The 22,757-nt window shown below is 41.2% G+C and overlaps 1 protein-coding gene across 1 annotated transcript in view; it reads right to left on the reverse strand.

Moving 5' to 3' along the window:
• The window catches only part of PPIL2 (peptidylprolyl isomerase like 2), a 73,379-nt gene that overhangs the window by 3,348 nt on the left and 47,274 nt on the right, over positions 1-22,757 (reverse strand). The window contains exons 14-19 of the mRNA XM_082773837.1: positions 22,593-22,626; positions 13,711-13,828; positions 11,027-11,083; positions 1,019-1,091; positions 808-870; positions 172-311 (exon numbers count right to left, since the gene is read on the reverse strand). Of these exons, the coding sequence (XP_082629963.1) occupies positions 172-311; positions 808-870; positions 1,019-1,091; positions 11,027-11,083; positions 13,711-13,828; positions 22,593-22,626 (485 nt within the window). The remainder of the gene's footprint in view (positions 1-171; positions 312-807; positions 871-1,018; positions 1,092-11,026; positions 11,084-13,710; positions 13,829-22,592; positions 22,627-22,757) is intronic.

The raw sequence follows: 22,757 nt of genomic DNA on the forward strand, positions 1-22,757 counted from the left end.
CTACTGCATGACAGTATCTTTGCAACCCCTGCCGGCACAAACCAAAAATCTGGCCTATTCGAGAGTCTCAGCAGATAGCCCCAAGCCAAGCAACAATACTGGTGAGGGTCACCATCCAGCAGGAAAGGCAAGTAAAACACTGAACGAAGATCAGTTGGGCAGGGAACTTACGCTGCAGCCATGTTAATGTATTTTCCAATCCCCTGACGGTAAGTTTTAGGAGTCTGGACCTCTTTCTTTGGTGGGATCACCTCAGCTTTTGTTTTGGCTGCTTCTTCTTCTTGCTGAGCCTTCTCTCTTTCTGCAGCAACCTGTGGGAAACAAAGAGTGCAATCTGTTGCAAGAGCTAGTCCAGAGTAAGTAGGCAATGTCTACAGTTCTTTGAAACTCGAAAGCACTCTAAGACAGCAATCAGCACTGCCCTGATTACAGGGCTGGCTTTAGGAGCCAGACCTCAAGGGCCACTACAAACTGGCTGTCTGCAGCCATTAGAACAAAATTCCTCTCATCTCACCTGTAGCTACTGGCAGCTACTGTGGGTGTTTGGATCGGAAGCCATTGTAAGTGTGATTGATTGGGAGCTGTGCCAGACCCAGCTACAAAGACCTCTCCGCCGAAACAGCAGTGACGATCCTGGCACACGAGGCAGTGCTGAACGGCTGATGTTTAACCTCAGCCTGCACCCATATGGGCCAGGGCGCTCCCACATGCAGAGGGAGGCACAAAGAAAAGGCATGGGAGAAGTGTGGTCTCCACAAGGGACAAGCTGGGATAAAAACTGAAGTGGCTAAGCTACAAAGTTCTCACCTGGGCATCCGCCTCTTCATACGGATCAACAAAAATGGTCGTTGACTGAATTCGTATTTCTTCCTGGGAGAAGAAGTGAAGAACAACAACAGAATCTCTGATTAAGTCAAACCACCACCCCCAGGTTCTGCTTTCTGGGAAGCAGCAGCAGGGTGAACCACACTGCCATGCAGGGCCACACGTTCACTGCCTCCTGGCACTGCCCAGTTACCTTGGGGCGGTCTGTTTTTGGGTCACTTTCCACATTCTCCATAGCAGTCAGAGTCTCAAAGCCACCGACCACTCTAAAAGAGGAAAGACAATTTCCAGTTGTCACAATACACTTGAAATATTCTTGCTCCCCTACATCTAATATATCTAATTTCTGCCCATTAACAGATTTTTAAACCATTGTGGTCAGGAGAAGGGGGATCAGCAACCATATGAGGAAGACTTGAGATAATGCCATTCACTGTGGACAGTAAGAATTTTTTCCTCAAATCTTGGATTTGAATTCAAAATTAAATGGAACATGAAAAAGTCAAATATTCATAAGTAAAGCAAAGACAGTTGTCCAAAAACTCAGTAGCCTTTCTAGTGCACACAAACCAGCCAGATGGAAAAAGAGTGACTGTGGGCAGCTGTCTGTGCAAGAAAACACAAGCCCATTTCAAAATGGATTCAACTTGCATGTTACATGTATAAATTTGGAGCTCATTTGTTACTCCCATGAGCTTTGAAAAATAAACCAGACTGGGTCAAGAAAGCAAATGTTTTCATTAACTTCTGATTTTTTACTTGCAGCCATGAACTTGGTCAGGGCTCTGGGAAAGCAGCAGAGCATCAAATCACAGCCACAAGAAAATTCTGGGACACTTTTCATTGCAGGTGTTATTTAGGAGAATGGTAGATCACCAGCCTCTCATCCTTCAAGGCAACATAGCCGAAGACTTGCTTCAAAACGTTTAAGAAAGGCCAAAGGCTTTTTGGTCTGTTATATGGCTTGCACTTAAAAATAAATAAATAAATAAATAAATAAATAAAGCACAGAACAATGGGAAAGTTCCAGAAAAGGATATTTAGAAAAGATAAATGGGGTGACCCAGATAATTATAAGCCTGTCATCCTGGCATCTATCCCAGCAAAATAATGGAATGGCAGAGACAGGACATGGTTAAGAAAGAAAGGAAATAAGTAACAGCAATCAACAAGTTTTTTTTTTTTTGTGGAAAACAGAGTCTGTCAAATCACCTTCTATCGTTGAGCCGACAGATGTGGCTAATAGGGATAACAGTGTCAGTGGAGCAGACTTCTGGAAGGCGGCTGATATTTTGATTGTGAAACCAGAACGATATGAAGTGAACACAGCATACATTAAATAAAAAAACTGGCTGACAGGTGTCAAAATCTAATTTTAAATAGGAACCTCTGAGTCAGTATGTTTCCAAAGGGGTCCTGCTGGGATCCGATCTTGGTCCCAAGGTATTTAATGCTTTTATCCACATCACCATCCCCAATTAAATTTGAAAAAGGCTATACTTAGAAGAGCAGTAAATAAAGACGAAGACAGGTCGCTGATGCTGAGAGATCCAGATCCCTTAGAAAGGCAGGCTGTAGCTGGACAACATCTGTTTTAACAGAGCCAAGCCACATGGCCAGGAACCAAAAATACAGCCCGTATTAATGTCTGTGGGACAATGAGAAGCAGCCACAATTCTGAGAAACACTGCTCCCTTAGCCAGAGGAGCTTGGGTCCGGGAGCTCTACGTGAAGAGGGCACAAGGTGGCCATCAAGGAGCCCAGGACTGCCCCTTACAGTAATTCACTGCAGCCACAAAACAGGGTAAAACAGATGCAAAAGAAGACCAAAAAGACAGACCCAGTTACAGAAATGAAAATGCTCCCAAGTTAGAGAAGATGCTGCTAAGCACTTGCCCTGAACCGAGCTGTCCTTGCAGACAGTTTGTTGCTGTTGCACTGTTCCCCTCTATTCCCCAGGGGTCTGTCAATACTCTGTAATCAAGCTGTGACTTTTAAGAGCAATTAAAAAACACTGATGCAGGCTAAAACAGACTCAATCACTTGGAACTGGAGGTAGTACACTGGGGGAATCTCCCCAGAGCCGCATAGTGCTTGAAAACCCTGCATGAACTTCAGAAAGTTCCTAACAAAAACCCAATTTCAAATTCTTCCTCCAGGCCAATATCAGGTTTGCTTATAATATCAATGATTAACACACAGCCTAAGATACATTCACTGTATTCTAATTGTCCCTAAAGGAAACTTCTGATTTAATATTGGAGGATTTTCTAGCCAACAGCTCCATTCATTATCTGCTCGCATGTTTCCATTTAATTAGGTTCTGATAATTTGAAATAGCCAGATCAGCTATGCACTGACAACCTCATTGAGTAAGCCCTTAGCCCATGGCTAGACCTCCCACGATATTAGCCCTCGTGCATTTTGGCGCTACTCACGAATCTTCATTCGCTGTGCTAATTAAACATTAGTGGGAATATTTTGTTACTTGTACATTTTAAGAGCTGTGATAGACGTGGCATTCACAGGTCAGAAGCAAATTACCTAAATACTGTCCATTTTGAGATGATTATAAAGAGCTATGGGGGAAGAACAACAAGTTGTTACCCTCAAGGTGGTTTGGTAGGTTTTAGATCTACCTTTCGGGGCCAAAAATAATACAAGGAGAAATTGCTAGTTAGCACTTTTTGCAGGACCTGTGTTGTTTTAATACCTTCTATCATTTCTGCTGTTGGTGGTAAAGATTGCCTTGACATAAAAGAATCGGCATGACCTGTAGCAAAGACATCAAATAAACTCCACTTAAGACTGCAGACGTGTCCTGCAGAGAGGGAGAGAGGTGTTCCAGGGATGCAGCTCTCAGCAGAGTTTCCTTTCATCTGGAGCATCAGCAGTTAGGTAAACGTTTTGGCATTTGGAGCAGGGCATCTCTTTGGTGTCGCTGCCTTCTTCCCACAGTGATAAGATGATCCTTTCATGCCAGCTGATACAAAAAAGTCAGCTCTGGTTCTCCCAGCAGCTTTCCTTAGTTTCAAGTACCATTTCTAGCAAGGGTGCTCCTCACTCCCTGTCAGTGAGGACTGATGACATGATGTCCTTCTCATGTCACTGTATGGGCCTGCAGAAAATATTGTCTTGTCTTAGCTTATTTTCTCTAAAACAGGAAACTCATTTCTTTTACACCCGTCTTCTCTTCTCTAGCACTTTGCACAGAGTATTCCTATGCATATTACAGTTTCAGCACAGTGAGCTCCCAATATAACTTTTTGTCTTTAGATATTGTGATAATACTCAGCGGCCCCGGTGCTAACTTGGGAGCTCAGTAACAACGGGGAGAGAGAAGGGCAGAAACAAGTTTAACCTTTTCCACTGTTTCTGGCTCCATTCCTTTTACAAGGTGCCATGCATGCTTTGTCCTAAATGCAGCAGGCAAGTTCCTGTGAGGTTTAAACAGCCGTTGAGATGACAACCTGCAGTGGAAAGGGTGACACCTTCAAGACACCACTTACATTAGAACAACCGGTGAAACCAAAGCTTTGCTGTGTACTTCCAGTAGATGCTGAAATGGTGATCTCAACTATATATTTAGCTCAGCATCCCTGAGACAGCTTGTTGTATTTTTAGAGGAGCTTGATAAATGTTGCATTACATTTAAGCATGGGCGACAAGGCAGGTACATTTAGATTTTTTTCTGTTAGCATAGCAGTGAAAAGAAAAATTTTGTCCTTACTCATGTAATTCTGTTTTCTTGAAAAGTGAACTAAGCTAGCACTTGAAATCTTTACATCTCAAATTTAAAGATGTTACTTAAAATCCGACTTCCTGTTATAGCTCTTTTATGCAAACTAGTAACCTCGTCTCAGATCGCTGCCAAAGTCTTTGCATGAAGTGTAAGTGAAATATGTGGAGCAAGCTCTATGCATTTGCAATATGCCAGTGCAAGTCTCAGTGCTACATTAGTTAGTACTGCTCCCAAAGAAAACTGCAACTCCTTAACAGACCCACAAACATTCACACATGAACTTCCCAGTTCTCATATTTTTGTTTAGACGAATTACAGGAATTAAGTGTTATGAGTGCTGGGTATGGCCGCAGTCCAAGATGATAGAGCTTCCTGGTCAGAAGACGATACAAGAACAATGTCTGGACTTTTTCAAAAAAAAAAAAAAAAAGAAAAAAAAAGTTTGAAACTAGAAACAGAAAGCAGAAATAAATGTTGTTGTTTTGTAAATACATTCTGCCCTCAAGCTTATTTTTATTAAAAAAAAAAAAAAAAGTACATGCATTTATATGCAGACAGAGGACAATATACACATGCACACATGCACAAACACGTACACTCACTCGGGACAAAGTGTTTTCTATGCATACACCCCATCTGAAACAGAGCAAGCAATTCAAACTTGTAACGAGGATGCAGTCAAAACATCTCAATTTCTCATAAGGGCTTAATATAAGAGGTGAGAGACAGCAACAAAGGGCAGCAAAAAAAAATAAAGCAACTTGGAAAAAAGCACTTTGAAACTAGACTCAACAGAAGAACCCGGCATGTAAGGATTTCTCTGCTTTGGCACAGGTTCCTTTGCAGGGGTCATACAACTGTCTTGACAAGCGGCGCCAGCCCTGGTGCAGCTCGGACAGCCCAGCCCTTGTGTGCTGCAGGCGGTCACACCACGGCTCCCTCCTGCTTTTACTTCCCCACCTCGCTCCTGCCCTGCTGCCTGGGAGCAGCCTCTGCAGAGCAGAATTAGGTCAGGCCCCCTGCACAGATTCGACAATGCAATCAGCTCTTCCTCCACTGTCACACAATTTCTCTGTTCCTCAGATGGACTAAAGCAGAAGAGCAACAAAAATGTGTTTTCCAGCTTAGAAACCATTGGGGTTCACTGATTCAAATCATGCAGGGAATGTTACAAATGGAAACAGGTCCTGTGCATTATTTCCCATACCTGGGTAACTGAGTAATGCACTGTAGCAGTTTTACCCAGCCCTCACTTTAAAGGACAACAGTTGCCTTAATCGCTCCATTCTGCAGGATTGCAGTAGGGAGCATTAAACAGCCTAAGGCATATTTAATAGAGTAATGCTAATCCAAGGGAAGAAATCTGTCTACCACAAAAGTATCTGGCAAAGGGAGGAAGGAAGGAAAGAGAAGCCTAAGCAGAGTGAATGTCGGCTACTAACCAGTACTTCACATTTGACTAAGCCTGAAGTTTCCCAAACCATCTCGTTCATATTTCCAGGAACACCAGAACTGAAGAATCAGTGGCAGAAATCTCAAGAGACCATTAAAAGATCTGCGTAAGCAGATACATGCAGCTGTGTATACAGGGAAAAACTGTCCTCCAGATGCTCATCTCTGCTGAGGAGACTCCTCAGTCTCCACATCCTTTTCTCAGACCTTAACAAACACAGGTGGTACTCTGATAAACTTACAGAAACGCTGCACAGATCATTTCCAGCTTTGTCATTCTGACTGAGACTTCTCTTTCTGCTCCCTCTCTTGCCCTTCTTCTTAATCATATCGCATACCTGCAGCCTGCCCTCACTTTCAAGGCCACCATGTCCTGCTTGTCCTAAATCTCACCTACAACTCAGTGAGCAAGTATTTCTCACCTGTGTAATGGTGAGCACTCTGGACTCTGAATCCAGCGATCTGAGTTTTTGTGCCGGGTCCTGCACCTGGGGCGCAATAACCCCAAGCAGAGCTACAGGCTGGGAGAGGAATGGTTGGAAAGCTGCCAGGCAGAGAAGGACCTGGGAGTGATGGTGGACAGTCGGCTGAATATGAGCCAGCAGTGTGCTCAGGTGGCCAAGAAGGCCAACGGCATCCTGGCTTGTATCAGAAACAGTGTGACCAGCAGGGCTAGGGAGGTGATCGTCCCCCTGTACTCAGCTCTGGTGAGGCCGCACCTCGAGTACTGTGTTCAGTTTTGGGCCCCTCGCTACAAGAAGGACATCGAGGTGCTTGAGCGGGTGCAGAGAAGGGCGACGAAGCTGGTGAGGGGCCTGGAGAACAAGTCCTACGAGGAGCGGCTGAGGGAGCTGGGCTTGTTCAGCCTGGAGAAGAGGAGGCTCAGGGGCGACCTTATCGCTCTTTTTAGGTACCTCAAGGGAGGCTGTAGCGAGGTGGGGGTTGGTCTGTTCTCCCACGTGCCTGGTGACAGGACGAGGGGGAATGGGTTTAAGTTGAGCCAGGGGAGTTTTAGGCTAGATGTTAGGAAGAACTTCTTCACTGAAAGGGTTGTGAGGCATTGGAACAGGCTGCCCAGGGAAGTGGTGGAGTCACCATCCTTGGGAGTCTTCAAAAGACGTTTAGATGTAGAGCTTAGGGATATGGTTTAGTGGAGGGCTGTTAGCGTTAGGTTGGAGGTTGGACTCGATGACCTTGAGGTCTCTTCCAACCTAGAAAATTCTGTGATTCTGTGATTCTGTGATAATGATCAGAACAGCTCCATCACCTTCCACTAGCATTTCAACCGGGACTTTTTTGTGGGTCCTTTTAGCCTTGGAATGGATTCCCTGAAACAGTCCACAAAGCCATTTCATTTTCCCTGGGGCTTTCTTTTTCCTTGGTGTGAAAGAAAGTGCAAACCTTTGCTGAAAGGTAGCTGACGGGGTCACTGTTGTAACTGCCCTGCACCTATAAGCACTCTCTTTTCTACTTACACAGTCAGCTCTCTGGCACAGAGATTATATTTCTATTCCTACTTATAAAGGGCCAAATGGACTAGGTCTCTGAGCCACTGGAGTTATGAGCCATTGCAGTAATAGAAAATAAAATAACACAGATGGGATGTGCTTGCATCTAAATTTCATAAAGCATTCCAGACAAGCACGTAAGCCTATACTGGTGTTTTGGCAGTAATGCCCTTGTAGCTCATGCAGCTCATGGAGCAGCTGAATTCCCAGTTGCGGCATGGGTAAGGGGGAGCTCCCCCCCAGCAGCACAGAGCAGCAGCAGACAGGACCTTCCCCTTGCAGCAGTCACCTGAAAATGTTTATCACCTGCATTACGCAGAGCTAACTCCAGTCTGTTGGTTCACATTATTTGAGTTTCTAAATTAACCCCCTTACCAGCCAGCTAGAAGCAAACAAAAGCCACCAGTTAGTTTTCAAGTTAATTACAGCATTCTCTAAGTCAGGAGAAATGGTAATTACTAGAAATGATAATTACTAAGTTAATCTAGGCAGCTCTGCGGGAGCAGGAAATCCACGCAGTCTGCAGCACGCCTCCCAAGGAAGGCTTTCTTCTTTCGCTCTCTGCCTTTGTTTTTGCTCCCCATCCATGCCAAATTATCTCCTTTCGTTTCGGTAACATCTGTCCTCATTACTGCCATGGTGGGCAGCACAACCATGACAAGATGCTCTCCCTATCCTTCAGCTCTAGCCTTCTCCCGAGACTTGGAGATCCCTGTGCACAAAGCCAGCCACGTGCCACCACACAGAAGCCCACTGCCTGCAGCTGGCATGTTTTTCAAACACACTTAACAGCCAAACACACAACTCTTAATAGCTGCTAATATGCAAAAACTGTGCTTCGAACCAGTGGGGGCATGAACAAAATGCAGCTCTCAAGAGAAGGAACCTGTCAATGCTCCATCCCACACAGGACCACAAAAAAAAAAAGGGTGGGGAATGGTTGTGCTTTTTCTGTTCTCAGAGGTACAAAATGCCTGCTGAAAAGTTCTGTACAAATTACAAACAGGTCAAATTCCATTCTCAAAGATATATACGTGACACTTATTAACATGAACCAGAGCTGTATAGAGATAGTTGAAGGGACAATTGAGCTCAGAGTATTTAGGTTTTTATATTAATTGAAATAAATAATCCTGAAATCTATGCAAAAGTCACAGCAGGCCAGTAAACATCCAGTTGAGCCAACCCAATTTAACATTGATGGAAACAAAGAAATTTGATTTAATGAGTTCATTCTATTCTTAACCCTAGATATTATATCCAGATATGCTTTCCAGATATTATTGTCCTTTAGAGTCCAAGATCAGATACAGTCACCAAATCCTGGAAACACCCAGGATCTAAAATAGCAGGAGTTTCACTAGAGAGAGAATGTCTCGAATCTTTTGGCTTTTATGGCTTCTAAAAACAAATACAGATAAGAATAGCTGAAGGAATTTGATTACAGAATACAGACCTAAAGAGCTTCATACATCAGGCTTTTGTATTAAATTTGTAAGCAAATCCAATTATTCAAGTATTCAATTTGTAGATATGGGGGAGAATGGAATGCATCTATCCCGGAATCTCTGACATTCTTTGAATTAACCGTCCTCTACATGCAAGAGAGCCCAGAGTAAAATTCACCTGCCCAGTATTCAGATGAAGATGCCACTCAGTTGTTATGCAGGCAGCCAAACATGAATCTAAATCAACATTTTATTGTAAAGGTTATTCTTAGCTGAAATACAAAGGAAATTTGCCGTGCTCTGAAAGCAGCATTACTTCCTTACTCTGGCAACCAAATTCAGATTTCTATAGCAGCAAGCACAAATCAGCAATGAAGAGAGTCTTTGCTAAAATTACCACTGTGTAAATCTCTGCTATATATTTACCCAGTTACCCATACTGAAGTAATTCCTCTCTAATGTACAATGTACAGCATGAAACATTTTAAGCTATTTTGCTCACAAGGTATTCAAGATGTTATGCTTGCTGCAAAGGCTTCTTGGAGCACGTTCCCTGCACTGCAGTGAGCTCAGCCACTCTCCAAATTCTTTTGGGGTGAATTATGGTAAAACTGGAGCACACAGAGAGCACAGTGAAGACACCGGAGGACTACACGGTATGCTCACAGAAGCTGGGTTGCTTCTTCAATCCAAAATTGAAGAACAGTCAAATTTTCAGCTGAGCTGTCCTAACCCAAATACTGCCTGATGAGGTGGCAAGCTCAGGTTAACAGCATTACCATATTAGATTTAATGGGATTTTTGCAAGGAGGACTCACATTGTAGCTTACGTGAAATAGTCTTAAGATATAGGTAATGTAATTCCTCCACAAATATACTCGCTCTCAGCTTTCAGTATTAGAACTTGCTTTATTTATCTGTTTTTACCAAATGACAAAAAACTTGAAATTTTCCTAGGATAAAGTAATATATTTCAAAGAGTGTAATTACTGCAGAATCAGTATCAGAACTAATGGTACTAATGTAATTGTTTAAAATGAAGCCAGCTTCTGTCTCAAGAACTTGCAGGCAGAGAAGATGGATTAAATGTATCGCTTTCATTATACAGTAATAATGTATAATATCCAAAGCAATCAACACATGTATTTACTTTCAATTGCTGCCCTTCAAACAGAGAAAACTAGGAAAAGAATAAAACCCAAATCTTCATTTTTAAAAAGACTGTAAAATTCTCAGGAACTACCAGTGAAGCAGGCTAGTAAAATTCCCCTTCCTGCCTTTTGCAGCAAGCCATTTGTTAGAATAGCTTTGTGTGACCTGGTATATACCATGTATCTGTACAATTGCCTCTCTACAATATAAGTATTTTGTAATATGTTCTGTAATAAATACCTTCATCTTTATCATGTGATGGCTTGACTGGAAAAGACACCTTCAAAAAGAAAGAAGCTCCCTTGCTGTCTTGGCATGGACAATATCTTATATGTGTATGCATGTACATATACACCCATGGACATAGATTTTATACCAATAATAATAATCAGAAATAAAGGAAGAATAGAATGAAAAAGAATAAGAAGAGTCAGAAGATGTAATGTATGCAGAAGCACTATGTTCTATACCATGATGAAGAGCAGCCTAATGACTAATCTGCTGGTTGACAGCTCCTAAGAGGATGAAAGCAATGTTGAAGAGGTAATCTCTTGTGTCCCGGCAATTAGCGTGCACAAATACCAACACGGTTGGTTACCGGATGATGATTACTTTGTTCTTGACTCCCTGGACAACCACCAAACAAAGGGAAATAAGGCAATTTACAGTGATGGAAAGAGTTAAAGAACAAAACCAAAACCCAAAACAACCCCCCCCCCCAAAAACACAGCAGAATCTGATGACTGGCACTGAAGAGATGTTGGCCACCTACTCATTACCATGAGAACTGTATTATGAGCTAGGATGTTGCTCCAGCTCAATTTCAAAAATCAACAGCTTCTCTCTAGGTTTAGACACACTGGAGAGTACATGTGCTTCTCACGATGTGTTTCACATACCTTCCAAACACTGTATGCTTCTTGTCCAGATATGCACAAGAGCGGAATGTGATAAAGCTGGAAGGAATAAAGACATAAGGGTTAGAATATTATCTCATTGAAACTCAGCAATAGCAAGCTATGCTTAAAACCAGAAAATGTATGTAACAGCCCTCTGCAAAGAGACAGATTTCTCTCTTTTCTGGAGTCCAGCTGGCCAAATACCCTTTAACTTCTCTGTTTTGTGGGTTTTGATTTGGATTTGTGGAGTTTGGACTTCTCATTTTTATGCCTTACTAACATCCCCAAACAGTACTCCAAACATGGTGGTTTGCACCATGTCCAAAAATAATCAGAGCATCTGCCTCCTTGGCCAGGCAGGCTTTGGAAAGCTTACTGCAGGACAGTGATACATGGTTCTTGCTTGAGGAGGTCATTTCTTGTGCATGACTGGGAGCTTGTATCCAGCAAATGTAGTTATATAACACAACAACCCTCTGCCAGTGTAAACTTTTATCTTTTTGGATATCTACTATTTGCATTTATATATTTTTTCCATTAAATTGAACCATCTATGATCCATCTCTCCACTGGAGAGAGAAAATTTGTGGTTTGTTACAAATATGGCAGAAGAACACTTGAAAGTATCAGAAGCAATGAAAACCTGCACAACTTGGATTCTTAGTTGTGTGTATGTGTGTTATTTTTAAATTTAAACACAGGAACTGAAATAAAAAATCCAAAGTAATCTTTACTACTAAAGCTTTTCTCTAAAGCTTAATGCTTCTTTGGAAGACCTGGACTAGAAGCATATGAGACAGAGGTTTCCACTCTGTGGTCTGCAGACCACGATGGCCCACGTTGGCTGGACATGCAGTACTGGCTCTCCTCCCTGTCTCCATCTGTTATGCTACATTTGAGACGGCTAAAAATATATAAACATTCCAAAAGCACTTTTCCATATAAGCCACTGCCTCAGGAAGTTATATGATTGCAAATAGGAGGGGCTGCAATCTTCTAGTCAATCTATTAAAACGTAGCTTGCCCTAGGAAAGCTTTGAGACGCTGTAAATGCACACTCCCACACAGGGCATACATTACAACTTAGCCTTGTGCATGGATTCTTTGCACCACTTTCTTCTTAGATATCCAAATACGTAGATTAGCAGGTGGTCACTTAAGATAGCATATAGTAATAGATATAGACAGTAACAAAAAAAAAAAATCTGAACAGAGGCAAATATTTTGAGAAAGTTCCTCAACCATCACTGCAGTCAAAATAAAATTAAGGACAATGGAATAAATACAACTCAGGGTCATCCAGGGAGAGAAGTCCTCAGCATTACTTGAGCAACCCTTTACACAGGGAACCCAGCTCACTCTGCATTGCAGTGACCACCACCTATGGGGAGAGCACCAGTTCTTAAGGTCACAACAGTTTCCCAAAGTCTCTAAACACTGCCTAGGACGTTTTAAATATACGGGCAGCTGGAGTCTCTCAAGGACTTCACGTGTAAAGGAATTTCATATTTCATTTGCAAATTTTAGGGAAGCATTTACAGCAGCAGATGATGTGACTCAATATGGCACATCACTCATGAACTGTCTGTGACTCGTTTCTTGAATTCCTCCCCCACCCCCCTTTTTTTTTTAAAGCCTCTACTCTTCCCTAATTTAGCACCTGAGTGCTGGCAGTAACATTCAAATCCAAAATAAGCTCTACAGCAACTCAGTCCTGCAAACTGCCCGACACGTGCTTAGCCTTAAGCACGTGAGTAAGCCTATTAAACACTTCGAGACAAGCACTTGTGTTTAATTAAATTTAACCACACTGTTGCACAGCTTACCAGCCATAATAATACAAAGCATCATGAAGACCAACACCAAGAATCCCCTCCCTTGCTACCCAGTCCCAACACACAGCATTGTACACACACACACACACACACTGACTGGGGTCCCCAATAAAGGTACAAGTTTTTTCTTTGCAGTACCTAGAAAGCAACCAAGACAAAGATGGCTCAAAGTGACACCGAGCATTTTCAGAAGTCTGCTGGCAAACATCCGTATTTATGTTAGATATAAAGTAGGTTATTACAACTTTGATGTTTTAAATTTAATTTGTTGTTCTTTCTCCTTCCTTACATAATTCATTTTTTTTCCACATTTTAGTCCTTATTCTGCTTCGCACACTGAAAACCAAGTAATCTTCTATCTCAGATTTTTCACTCTGTCATGCTTGTGTTCTATAAGTTTGTAGAAATCAGAACTGTTCTTATGTATTTAAAAGCAGGCTACTAAAACGAAGCAATGTTTCTAAGGAGTATGGTATGTATTTTATTTCATTAAGTACTCAATAAAAGTTCAATATGGGACTAAATTTAAACAGAGTGCTGAGGTACAATGATTTCACAGGGATAAGAGTGGGGTTACATGAGAAAAAATGGAAACTACAAACCATAAAATAGAAAAGATAAATTAACGATATAATAAACCTACAAGTCTTCTCGACATGCCTCATGGTGCTCTTAGATTGGGTAACAGCAGCTGTAGCAACGCTGTTTTCAATATGCAGCACTTGACAGAATATTTCACTTGACTGAGCTTTAAAGAGTAGCTCATAAAATGTCATTTATTTTCTTAACGGAGCAAGACACAATGTCTAGAGGGAAACAATAAAATACAAAGAGCAAGCGACTACTTACAACTGTGATTTGTTTGTGTTAGGTCCTGAATTGGCCATACTAAGAACACCACGTCCTGTATGGGACAAGTTGGGCTTGAATTCATCTTTAAAAGGTTTTCCCCAGTAAGATTCTCCACCTGATAGAAGAAAAGGCGATAGAAATGATTGCTTTCATTGGCTTCCCACTGCATTCTATAGCAGACACTGACATTAAATTCAAGGTTTCTGGGAGTTCTGATTGCTACATATATAATGTATTCTTACCTCATCCCTACCACTAGGCTAGTATCTGAGCATGCCCTTGAAATCAGATGTTTGCAACCGTCAATACAATTCTGTGCCCCCACACCACTATCAACTGCAACAGATGAGACTGTTTATCAACAGCATTATATATCGTGTGCCAAAGAACTGTCAAGGATTTAATTTTTTACTGCTGGTCCACCACAATTTTTCTTTTTTGAGAACATTAAATCTTTAAAAGTGGCTTCCTCACAAAACAGAGCAAAGAATTACTAGTTTAATTGCACTCTGGATATAGCATTGCTTCCAAAAATAAAATATCAAGGAGATGAAATATGTTCACAGAATCCACAAAGAATAGAGACAATAAGCTCAAAAGCTTATTCCTGGCCAGCCAATGAAGAATGACAATATATATTCCTCCAAACAAAAAAACAAAGCTTAGATATTTTGGACTAGACACCTGGATGATGTAAACACATAAATACAATGAAGTCAAAAGGATGATAAAACTTTGCACCAGTCACAGACCCAGCTCTCCAAGACTGATTTCTTTTCTGTGTCTGTGGATAGAAGGAGGGTCTGTGAGACCTCTCTTCCTGGCTGTCATTTTTACATTATTTATGACAGATCTGACATTTTCATTTGCACTTTCCTCCAGGATCATTCTTAATAAGAAAAATGAAGGCTGAAATGAGTCATAGTTTTACAGTCAAATCCATAATGTTGTTTGACAAACCATGAAAAATATTTCACCTTAGGATAGTATTAAAAATAAAACAAACAAAACTATCCAGACAGGCAGCAAGACTGGTCCATCTGCAGAACTGGCTGGAGAATCCTCTAGAGTAACTGTATCACTTGCAAAGCAGGAGGTCAGTAAAGGATCTGCAATGCTTGCCAGCTATTTGCATATGTAATACAGAAAAGCAATTTGATGATATAGCTGCACAGGCAAGCTGCAAATAAAGCTGAGAAGAGTAAAACTGGCTCCTACTGAAAACTGTATGCAGAAAATCACAAGTGCACGTCAAATGAAAAAAGAGTTTCAGATAATAGCATGAAAACAAAGAATTGCAGGTGGACAGTTGCAAGTGCAAGAGGAACTAAGTAAGCGAGAAATTTTGGAAGAAACTGACCCACTTAAAAACCCAATTAATCATGTTCAAAAGACTTATTAATAGAGTTGCATGTTGCCTGCTCTGCAACTTGACAAGAGACAGCAAAAAGAGACAAACCCTGTAGGGGTTTTCGGTAATCAAGAGTAAAGGAGAAGTGATTACTTCAGCAAATCTTTGGCTGTTAAATATTTTAAGATGAGCTAAATCACATCAGCTGATTCTGTATGACAACCTCTTCCAATAGTGGGTGAAAGGGATATGGTACAGCTGCAGTCTGCTCCATTGCCTTGAAGACGAATCCAAACACCAGCTATTCTAGCCAAATCCAAACTGTTCAACCTATAACAAAATGTTTTACCAGAAGCCAAAAATTTTCTTTGCTAATGAATCTCCTTGTGTGTTCTTTGCTCCAAGAGGTTTACTCGTGTAGTGCCTGTTCCCTGCCTTGTTCAGAAAAGCCACGTTCTGGTAGGTTGTAAATAAACAAGTCAGGATCAGAATGTAGCGGGGCTCCAGGTGCTGCCTGAAACCAGAAACACACCTGCAGAGCCTGCAGGCCCCCATCAGCAGCACCACACTCTGTGTGCTATTTCTCTCTCCCTGTTTGCCTTTTGCAAATTCAGCCTTCCCTTTTGAGGCAGCTGGACATGGACTGGAAGACGTTCTCTCTTCCCACCCTCATTGCTTTGGGCCCTGCACTCCTCTCCTCCACCCCAGACAGAGCTTGTGCACCTCAGTAACCAGCTGCAGTCACATTTCCCTTTGAGAAATATGTAATATTGCTTCAAAGATCTTTTGAAGGAACTCCTCATTATTTGCAAAGCAGATGCACTCACTATCACTCCTAACCCAGAGGACTGTTTGTTGCCTAGAAATTTTCAGATAACATGCAAACATAAGCACGGCCAATTGCGATGGTACACAGCAGCAAGTGGCCAAACCCTCGAGTCTGCTACACCCTTTGACGGCTTTCAGCAGATGCTCGAATTACAGCCTTGTCAAGCTGTTCAAAGAGGGTGGACTCACCCCTGCAGCCTTTGCTGTAAGAAAAATAATTCAAAAGGCAAGAGAAAAACAGCGAGTGACAGAGAGACTCTCTGGCACAACAAGCAACCAGACCTGAGCACTTGCAGACAGGAGCAATGAGCCATGATCTTTAGGTTTTGGAAGTTATTTTTGTATGATTTCACTCCAGCTCGTACACTGAGGGTCAGAATTAATCTCATATATTTGATGGCTAACTTTGGTTCACTCCAGTACTCTTGGAAGTAAGTGCTAACGTTTTAGTAGATAGTTACAGCATCAGATCCAGTCCCTCCCTCCCTCCCTGTCTGCCATACAGCTGTTTCCAAGGCTAATTCTGTCTGCCCGAGAGCTGCAGGCAAGAGCAGAGAATGGCCTGTGCAGCATCCGCCCAAAAGGCCAGACGTCCTGGAAAGGACATAGCTGAAGTGCCTGCGGAGGCCTGGCAGCACGGGCTGGCGAGGGGAGGTGGAGACACAGCACAGAGTGAGCCAGCAATACAGGAAAGATTTTTATTTTTAAAGAATGACAACAAAAAAGTGTTCCCTTTAAATTAAAAATAGCTAGAATGTGCTGTTTGTCAAACTCCTGCTAACCTCTGGAATTGTTCCAAGCTTCAAGTATCTGCTTGAAGCGGGCCCAGACGTAGCAAGCTAGAAGATAATGAGTTAAAAGCATATATATTTTTAATTACTGAAAACCAGAATCGCTTTCTCTCTGAAGATTAAGTACAAATTCCTCATTAGTCTACTGGCATGGCAGCACAGTGCCTAATGTTCAGCCACTGGGGTCTGGAACAGGAACTTTAGACTCTTGCATTTTGCTTTCTACGTAAGAGCTCAGTGTAAACTTGGGAAAACAGCTCCCAGGCTCCAAGCCTACTACTACTAAGTATGAGGCACTCCGAAGTATCTTACAGCTTTTACTGCATTTATGCTCAACACTGCTGGGAGGTGTGGATGTGCCATCTACCTCGCTGTCTGAATGCAGAGTGGATGCAGGCAGACACAGGAGGCGGTGGAACCATCACACTGTCTAGCCTGAGCCCTCTCATGTTACACTCCCTGCGTATTCCATACAGAGAGGAGGCTCCTCCTTTATTCCCCAAATCTTCCTCTGAGAGAGAGCACGGATCACCACTGACTATATATGGAATCACGATGATGCAAAAAACTCACCCCAAAGCTGGCTTACCAGCTTGTGGGCAAAGCCTATGGAAAACAAAAATCGTGTCTGGGTGTTTGATTCACAGCAGGCACCACTGCCTGTCACTCACCTTCCTCTTGGTTTACTCCCAGATAAGATTATTTTCTGTCACAGTGGAACTGTGTGCCTACTGGACCTGAAATGTTTTTGAGATGCTATTACAAGAAGTGCTGTTAAATATTCTGGGAGCTTCTTTACTAAAATCAAGGGGATTTTACATGGGAACAGACACATACCACACAGGTTCTGCTTGCTGGACTGAGGATGGAGTGCAGAATGGATAGGGTTTGATAACTCTGTACATGTTTTGCATAAAGCTGGAAATGGATTTGGGATTAGCTACCACAATAGACTAGCCTTCTTCTAACAGCAGCATGTATCCTGCACTGTGATTGCACCCTGAAGCATGATTCAGCCTCATATCTGCAACTCGTGCTGATAGTGAAAAACTGAATAGATACCAACCGACACCTGAAGCAATCACGCATTAGCAGCTGTGAGGAAAAAAAAAAACACACATTTTCAGATTGCATTTTGAACTAAAAACAAATTTGACAGTCTTTCTTCCTTCTAAAGTTTTTTTTTTTTTTTTTCCTCAATAAGTAAGTTTTTTTGGTGAATTTACAGAAGTTGTACAACTTTCTTGCAAAGAGCTGAGAGATGCACCTAAAGCTTCAGAAATGTAACATTCCAAAAGCCAGGTGTGGGCTGGGAATAATCATTCATGACAGTTGTGATTTTAAATAAATCCTTCCTTTTTCTGGCATAAAAATTGCTAAGCAGTGGTAAGGAAGTGGGAGGGCTCTGATTCACAAAAATGATGGCTTACTTTCTGTAATTTTCTTCTTGTCATTTGGAACAACGAGGTACATAATAACATCTGACACTTCTATAGAGCTTTCCAAGTGAGATTCTTGAATCATTTTGCAAATATGAAAGCCTTAGCTCATCCAGTAAGTACTTCTCTCCTTTCAGATAAGAGGACACAGTACTTTTAACCCACATAGCAGAGGCTGGATTTTCCGAGGGGCTGCTAGATAAAAAGGTCTTGCTCTTGCCCTTTCACCAAACTTCAATCCTGCCACAAAACTGGTCACATTTTAGGAGCTTTACTTGCTAGGAAATCTCACTGCGGAACTGACCAAGTTTGTCCACAGTGCTCTGTCTCTCTGCTACTGAAGGTTCAGAGGAGGGGGGGGGGAAAGAAAGTGCTTTGCTTTACACCAACCAAAATGGAATATCCACCTACCAGTGGTACTTTATCTTGGACTTTACAGATATTAGATGCCTCCATTGTGCCTTCTTGCATTCAAAAACAGACAGAAGCACACTCAAACCAATTTATTATTCCAACATGATGCAAGCAAGAGTAGCTGAAAAATGCCTGTGCTGCTTTAAAAATGTAATGCCCTGCATATAGTTTTTTTTTTTTTTTTTTTTTTTTCCTACAAAGGGTTCAGGATATTAAACCTGTTTTTCCTACATGCAAATTTTCTTCTAAATTTTCTTCTATTATTTGGAACACTGAAAATACAGAGCAGCTGTTCCACTTGCACTACCATGAGCTAGACAGAATTACTCACCATGTTCAACCACTTAGTTGTTATGAACAGCAGGAAAAGAGATACATCACAAATGTAAAATTCATTTTCAAATAATTAATCATTACAAAGAATGACCATGACTCAGCTTATTACTCTGAATACTGCCTCTATGGGTGGTTATTTTGTTAAAGAAATGAAATAAGCTGCTGCAGCACAATAAGATTTCTCCCAGTAGTCTTATGAAACACGAAGTTGATGGCTGCAGAAAATTAGTTTGGCCCTCTAAATTGGTATCAAACCTACAGGACAGTATATCTAACTGCTTTGGCAATGCAGTTCTGCCAGCTAAGCTAAGCTAAAGCTCTATTTCCTCTCTCTTTTCCTAGCATGGTATCTCATTTTTCATATGTCATAATCCACGTTTCTTCCTTCCTCCTGTCCCAAGGTTAACTACTGAGTTCCAGTAGTCAGTTGTCCTTCACACACAAGCTAGGTCTTAGTTACTTTTACAACAGTTTAACAAGAGACTGAAGAAGGACACATCACAATGCCGCATAAAAAAAAAAATAAAAAAATAAAAAAAAAAAATAAGGTTCAGTGCTGCTTACAGACAGAACTGTTCAGCTGGAGGAGCTGTGGAAGCAGACAGTCAGTGACACCCCTCCCAGCTGGGCATTTTACGTCTGTGAAATGCTTCCAAATCTAGGTGAGCTGAGCACACAGTTGCCCTCTGTGTACGTATGACATGTAACCTTCAGTCACGTACTGACTGTGCCCAAACCCACCCCAAAGCTGAGCAGTCCTGGGCTTAGTTAGTAACAGAGTGGGTGATCATCTAAGCGTTGGGGTGTTGCAACCATAAACCTGACACCTGTTGCTGAACATGGGATGAATGTCAGATGACTGAAACCAAATGGTGGGAAGTTTTTTGAATAAGTCTGTCCTAGCTCATGAGTTGATGACAAGGGCTAAGTAAATAAACATAACAAAACAAAAATACATACAGGCTTGATGCACTTTCCATGCATCAGTGTAGAGAAAGTGTTTTGCTTTTGTTTTTTTATTTTAGCCACTAAATTTCAGTTAAAGCAGAAAGAAACAAAGGACATTCCTTTTGTCTCCAGTCTTTAAGAGTCTATAAAAGGCTCCAACAGAAACAATTCTGGCAGTTTAAAATAAAGGAGTTTAAAGGGTAACCCTGAATAGTCTTCACTAATATCAGCTGAAACATCTGAGAAGAAAGCCCTGTTCTAGTCATATACATCCCTGATTTTACAGAAGTCAAATTGTTTACTCTCCCAATAAGCCTCTAAAGACCATTAAATCTCTATGGACTTCTTAGCTTTCAAGATTCATCTTTTCACTGAGAAGTGGTGAATCAAGGAAACACAAATTGCTTCTAGCTACCAGATGAAATCAAAATGGGAATTTATATTACAAATAAAATGCAAGACTCAAATGAAAAAGGTACAAATCACTGAAACCCAGTGCTTCACTCCGAAATTTTCCTGACACAAGTTCTTGTGATTGCATTAATGTTACACAAACTAATGCACCAAAAGTTTTGCATCTTGGGAGCCTGGGAGAGCATCTCTGCTTTTGCCATGTTTCTATACTGCTGCCTAGCCACACTTTCCTCCAGCTGCACTGTGGAGAGAATAAGAAGCCAGAAGGGCTTTGGTAGCTTGAAATACACATGAAATTTCTGCCTTTTACAGAACTCTGAGAAGAACTACAGAGTAAAGCACATTCTTAAACTTACAGGAAATCTATCTGATCTTGTTGATCAGAGATTCCACAAAGCTAAATGAAACGTAAAACCACATCACACAACTGGAGATGTTACAATTAGATCCCAGCACCAAAGACTGGCTAAATTATGCAAACACAATCTCTGTGAAATTATGCTGGCTGGTAGATGCCTCACAGCCAAGTGTGCAGGATCTGTCAGGTAATCAGGAGCACAGACTACTTGCACCATGTGAACCCTCTAAGCTTCATTTAGTAAGTATTAAACACACAGGCATGGGAGTTCAAGAGAAGTCCAGTAGCTTACCAAACTGCCATTTGCAATATTTTTCTTGGGATACTATTATTAGCACATTAGATAAGTGATTATTTTAAACTCAGCTATGTTCAAAACATTAAAACCATTTGGTGACCAGAATGTGAATATCTCCAACTGCCATTCTTATTTGGGTGCAAACTGTCCACTTTATTGGAACTTTAACAGCCCTCACAGTTGTTTGCAAGATACCTTGTCTACAACATATTCATATTTAATTAAGAATGGCAAGGAGGAAAACAAGATGGAAAAGACTAGACATCATTATGCTCTTTTTTTTTAAAAAATAAAAGAATATACACAGGAGTTTTTTCTCCAATGGTCTTATTTGCATTTTACTTCCTACTTCCTCTGTCAGGAGAGTCTTGACCTTCAATACAGCTGCACTGCCAGTCCTCTGCCAACTGCTAATTGCGCTGTCTTACACTACTTTTACCATTTGCATTTATAGAGACAAGAATGACACCAGCAAGTTCATTTTCATTTCAGAGCGAGATCTGAACTCCACCCTACAAAAGTCTGAAAGTTGTCTGAGTCAACCCATTAAATTTCTCCAGTCTCCTGACACCTTTCTCATTTTAAACAATGTTCCTTATTATATCTCTTGGCACTTGAACCAAAACTTCCCTTCTAACAAAATAAAATTGTATTTCTTTTATCAGTCCACACATATACAGTAATAAGTCTTGTTAACAGGCTTTTGCCATCAAAATCAGAACATTTAACTAGTCTGTCTTAGAGTATGCAACTGCTGAGGAACATGCAGAAGAAAAGGTGTTGGGCAACTCACACTAATATTATTTACAAAGTAAACAGTGCTAAAGTATTTAACAATTACAAAGGCATCTTTTTTTGGATGGTCTGTGAGCACACAGAATACAGTGCTTGTGTATACAAGTGTATACAAGTGACGCATGTATGAACTGGAATAAAAATGCACAGAACTCCACAAGACCAGACAAGGAGCTGTGGAGGCTGGTGACACCTACAAGTGGGTAGATAAAAGGTACAAGTGGATAATGAGCAAATTTGCAGCACCAACTAGGAATATTACATGACATATCAAATGTGGTAGTAAACACTCTGAGGATCCTTCAGCTGCTGTGTCTCCTGACCATTTCTGATATGACTGATTTGCATATCTCCAACACTCAGGGAGAAGAAACAGGCAGAAGAATCTAGTAACAGTGATACCTAAACACTAGAAAAAAGAGAAGATTGGGCTTTACAAGACAACTAGCTGGGAGAACAGATGGTATCTGGCCATTCCCCAACTCAGAGGCAGGTCTCAAGTATTTCATTAACGCTGAATTTGAAAGTAACTTTGCATGAATGTGTTTCTTCCTTTGTTCTTTGCCCTGGAAGGCCAGCTGTAAAATCATTTTAATTTTCCTTTATTTATATTCTGAAACAAAAAGGAAGCAAAGACCCAACAAGAATTCTATGTGGAAGAATGCCATGTTTTACAATTAGAATATATGGGATGAAATTTTAAGCACAGTAAAGATGGTCATAAAAAATATAACTACAAAACCTGTACTTTAAAGCAGAAATACTCATGAAATACCACAGATCATCATTTAAAGAATTTTAATCTACAAGGTATCTGGATATAAACTACAAGGTATCTGAAAACAAATTAACAACATCGCACATGAAGTGAAAATAAATAGCTTACATAACGAAAACTCAATCTTACCTGTTCCTGTTCCAGTCGGATCACCTCCTTGGATCTGCAGAATTAAAATAAAATCAATACGTTACACACATATCTGTGTGAAAGACATTAAATACAAGCCATAAAAGCCAATTCTACTGTTTTTTCTTCCTTCTATACTACGTGATGTTGACAAGTTAGCAACAA

This window comes from Aythya marila, assembly GCF_965140915.1.
Source record: "Aythya marila genome assembly, chromosome: 17".
In the NCBI taxonomy this organism is placed as follows: Eukaryota; Metazoa; Chordata; class Aves; order Anseriformes; family Anatidae; genus Aythya; species Aythya marila.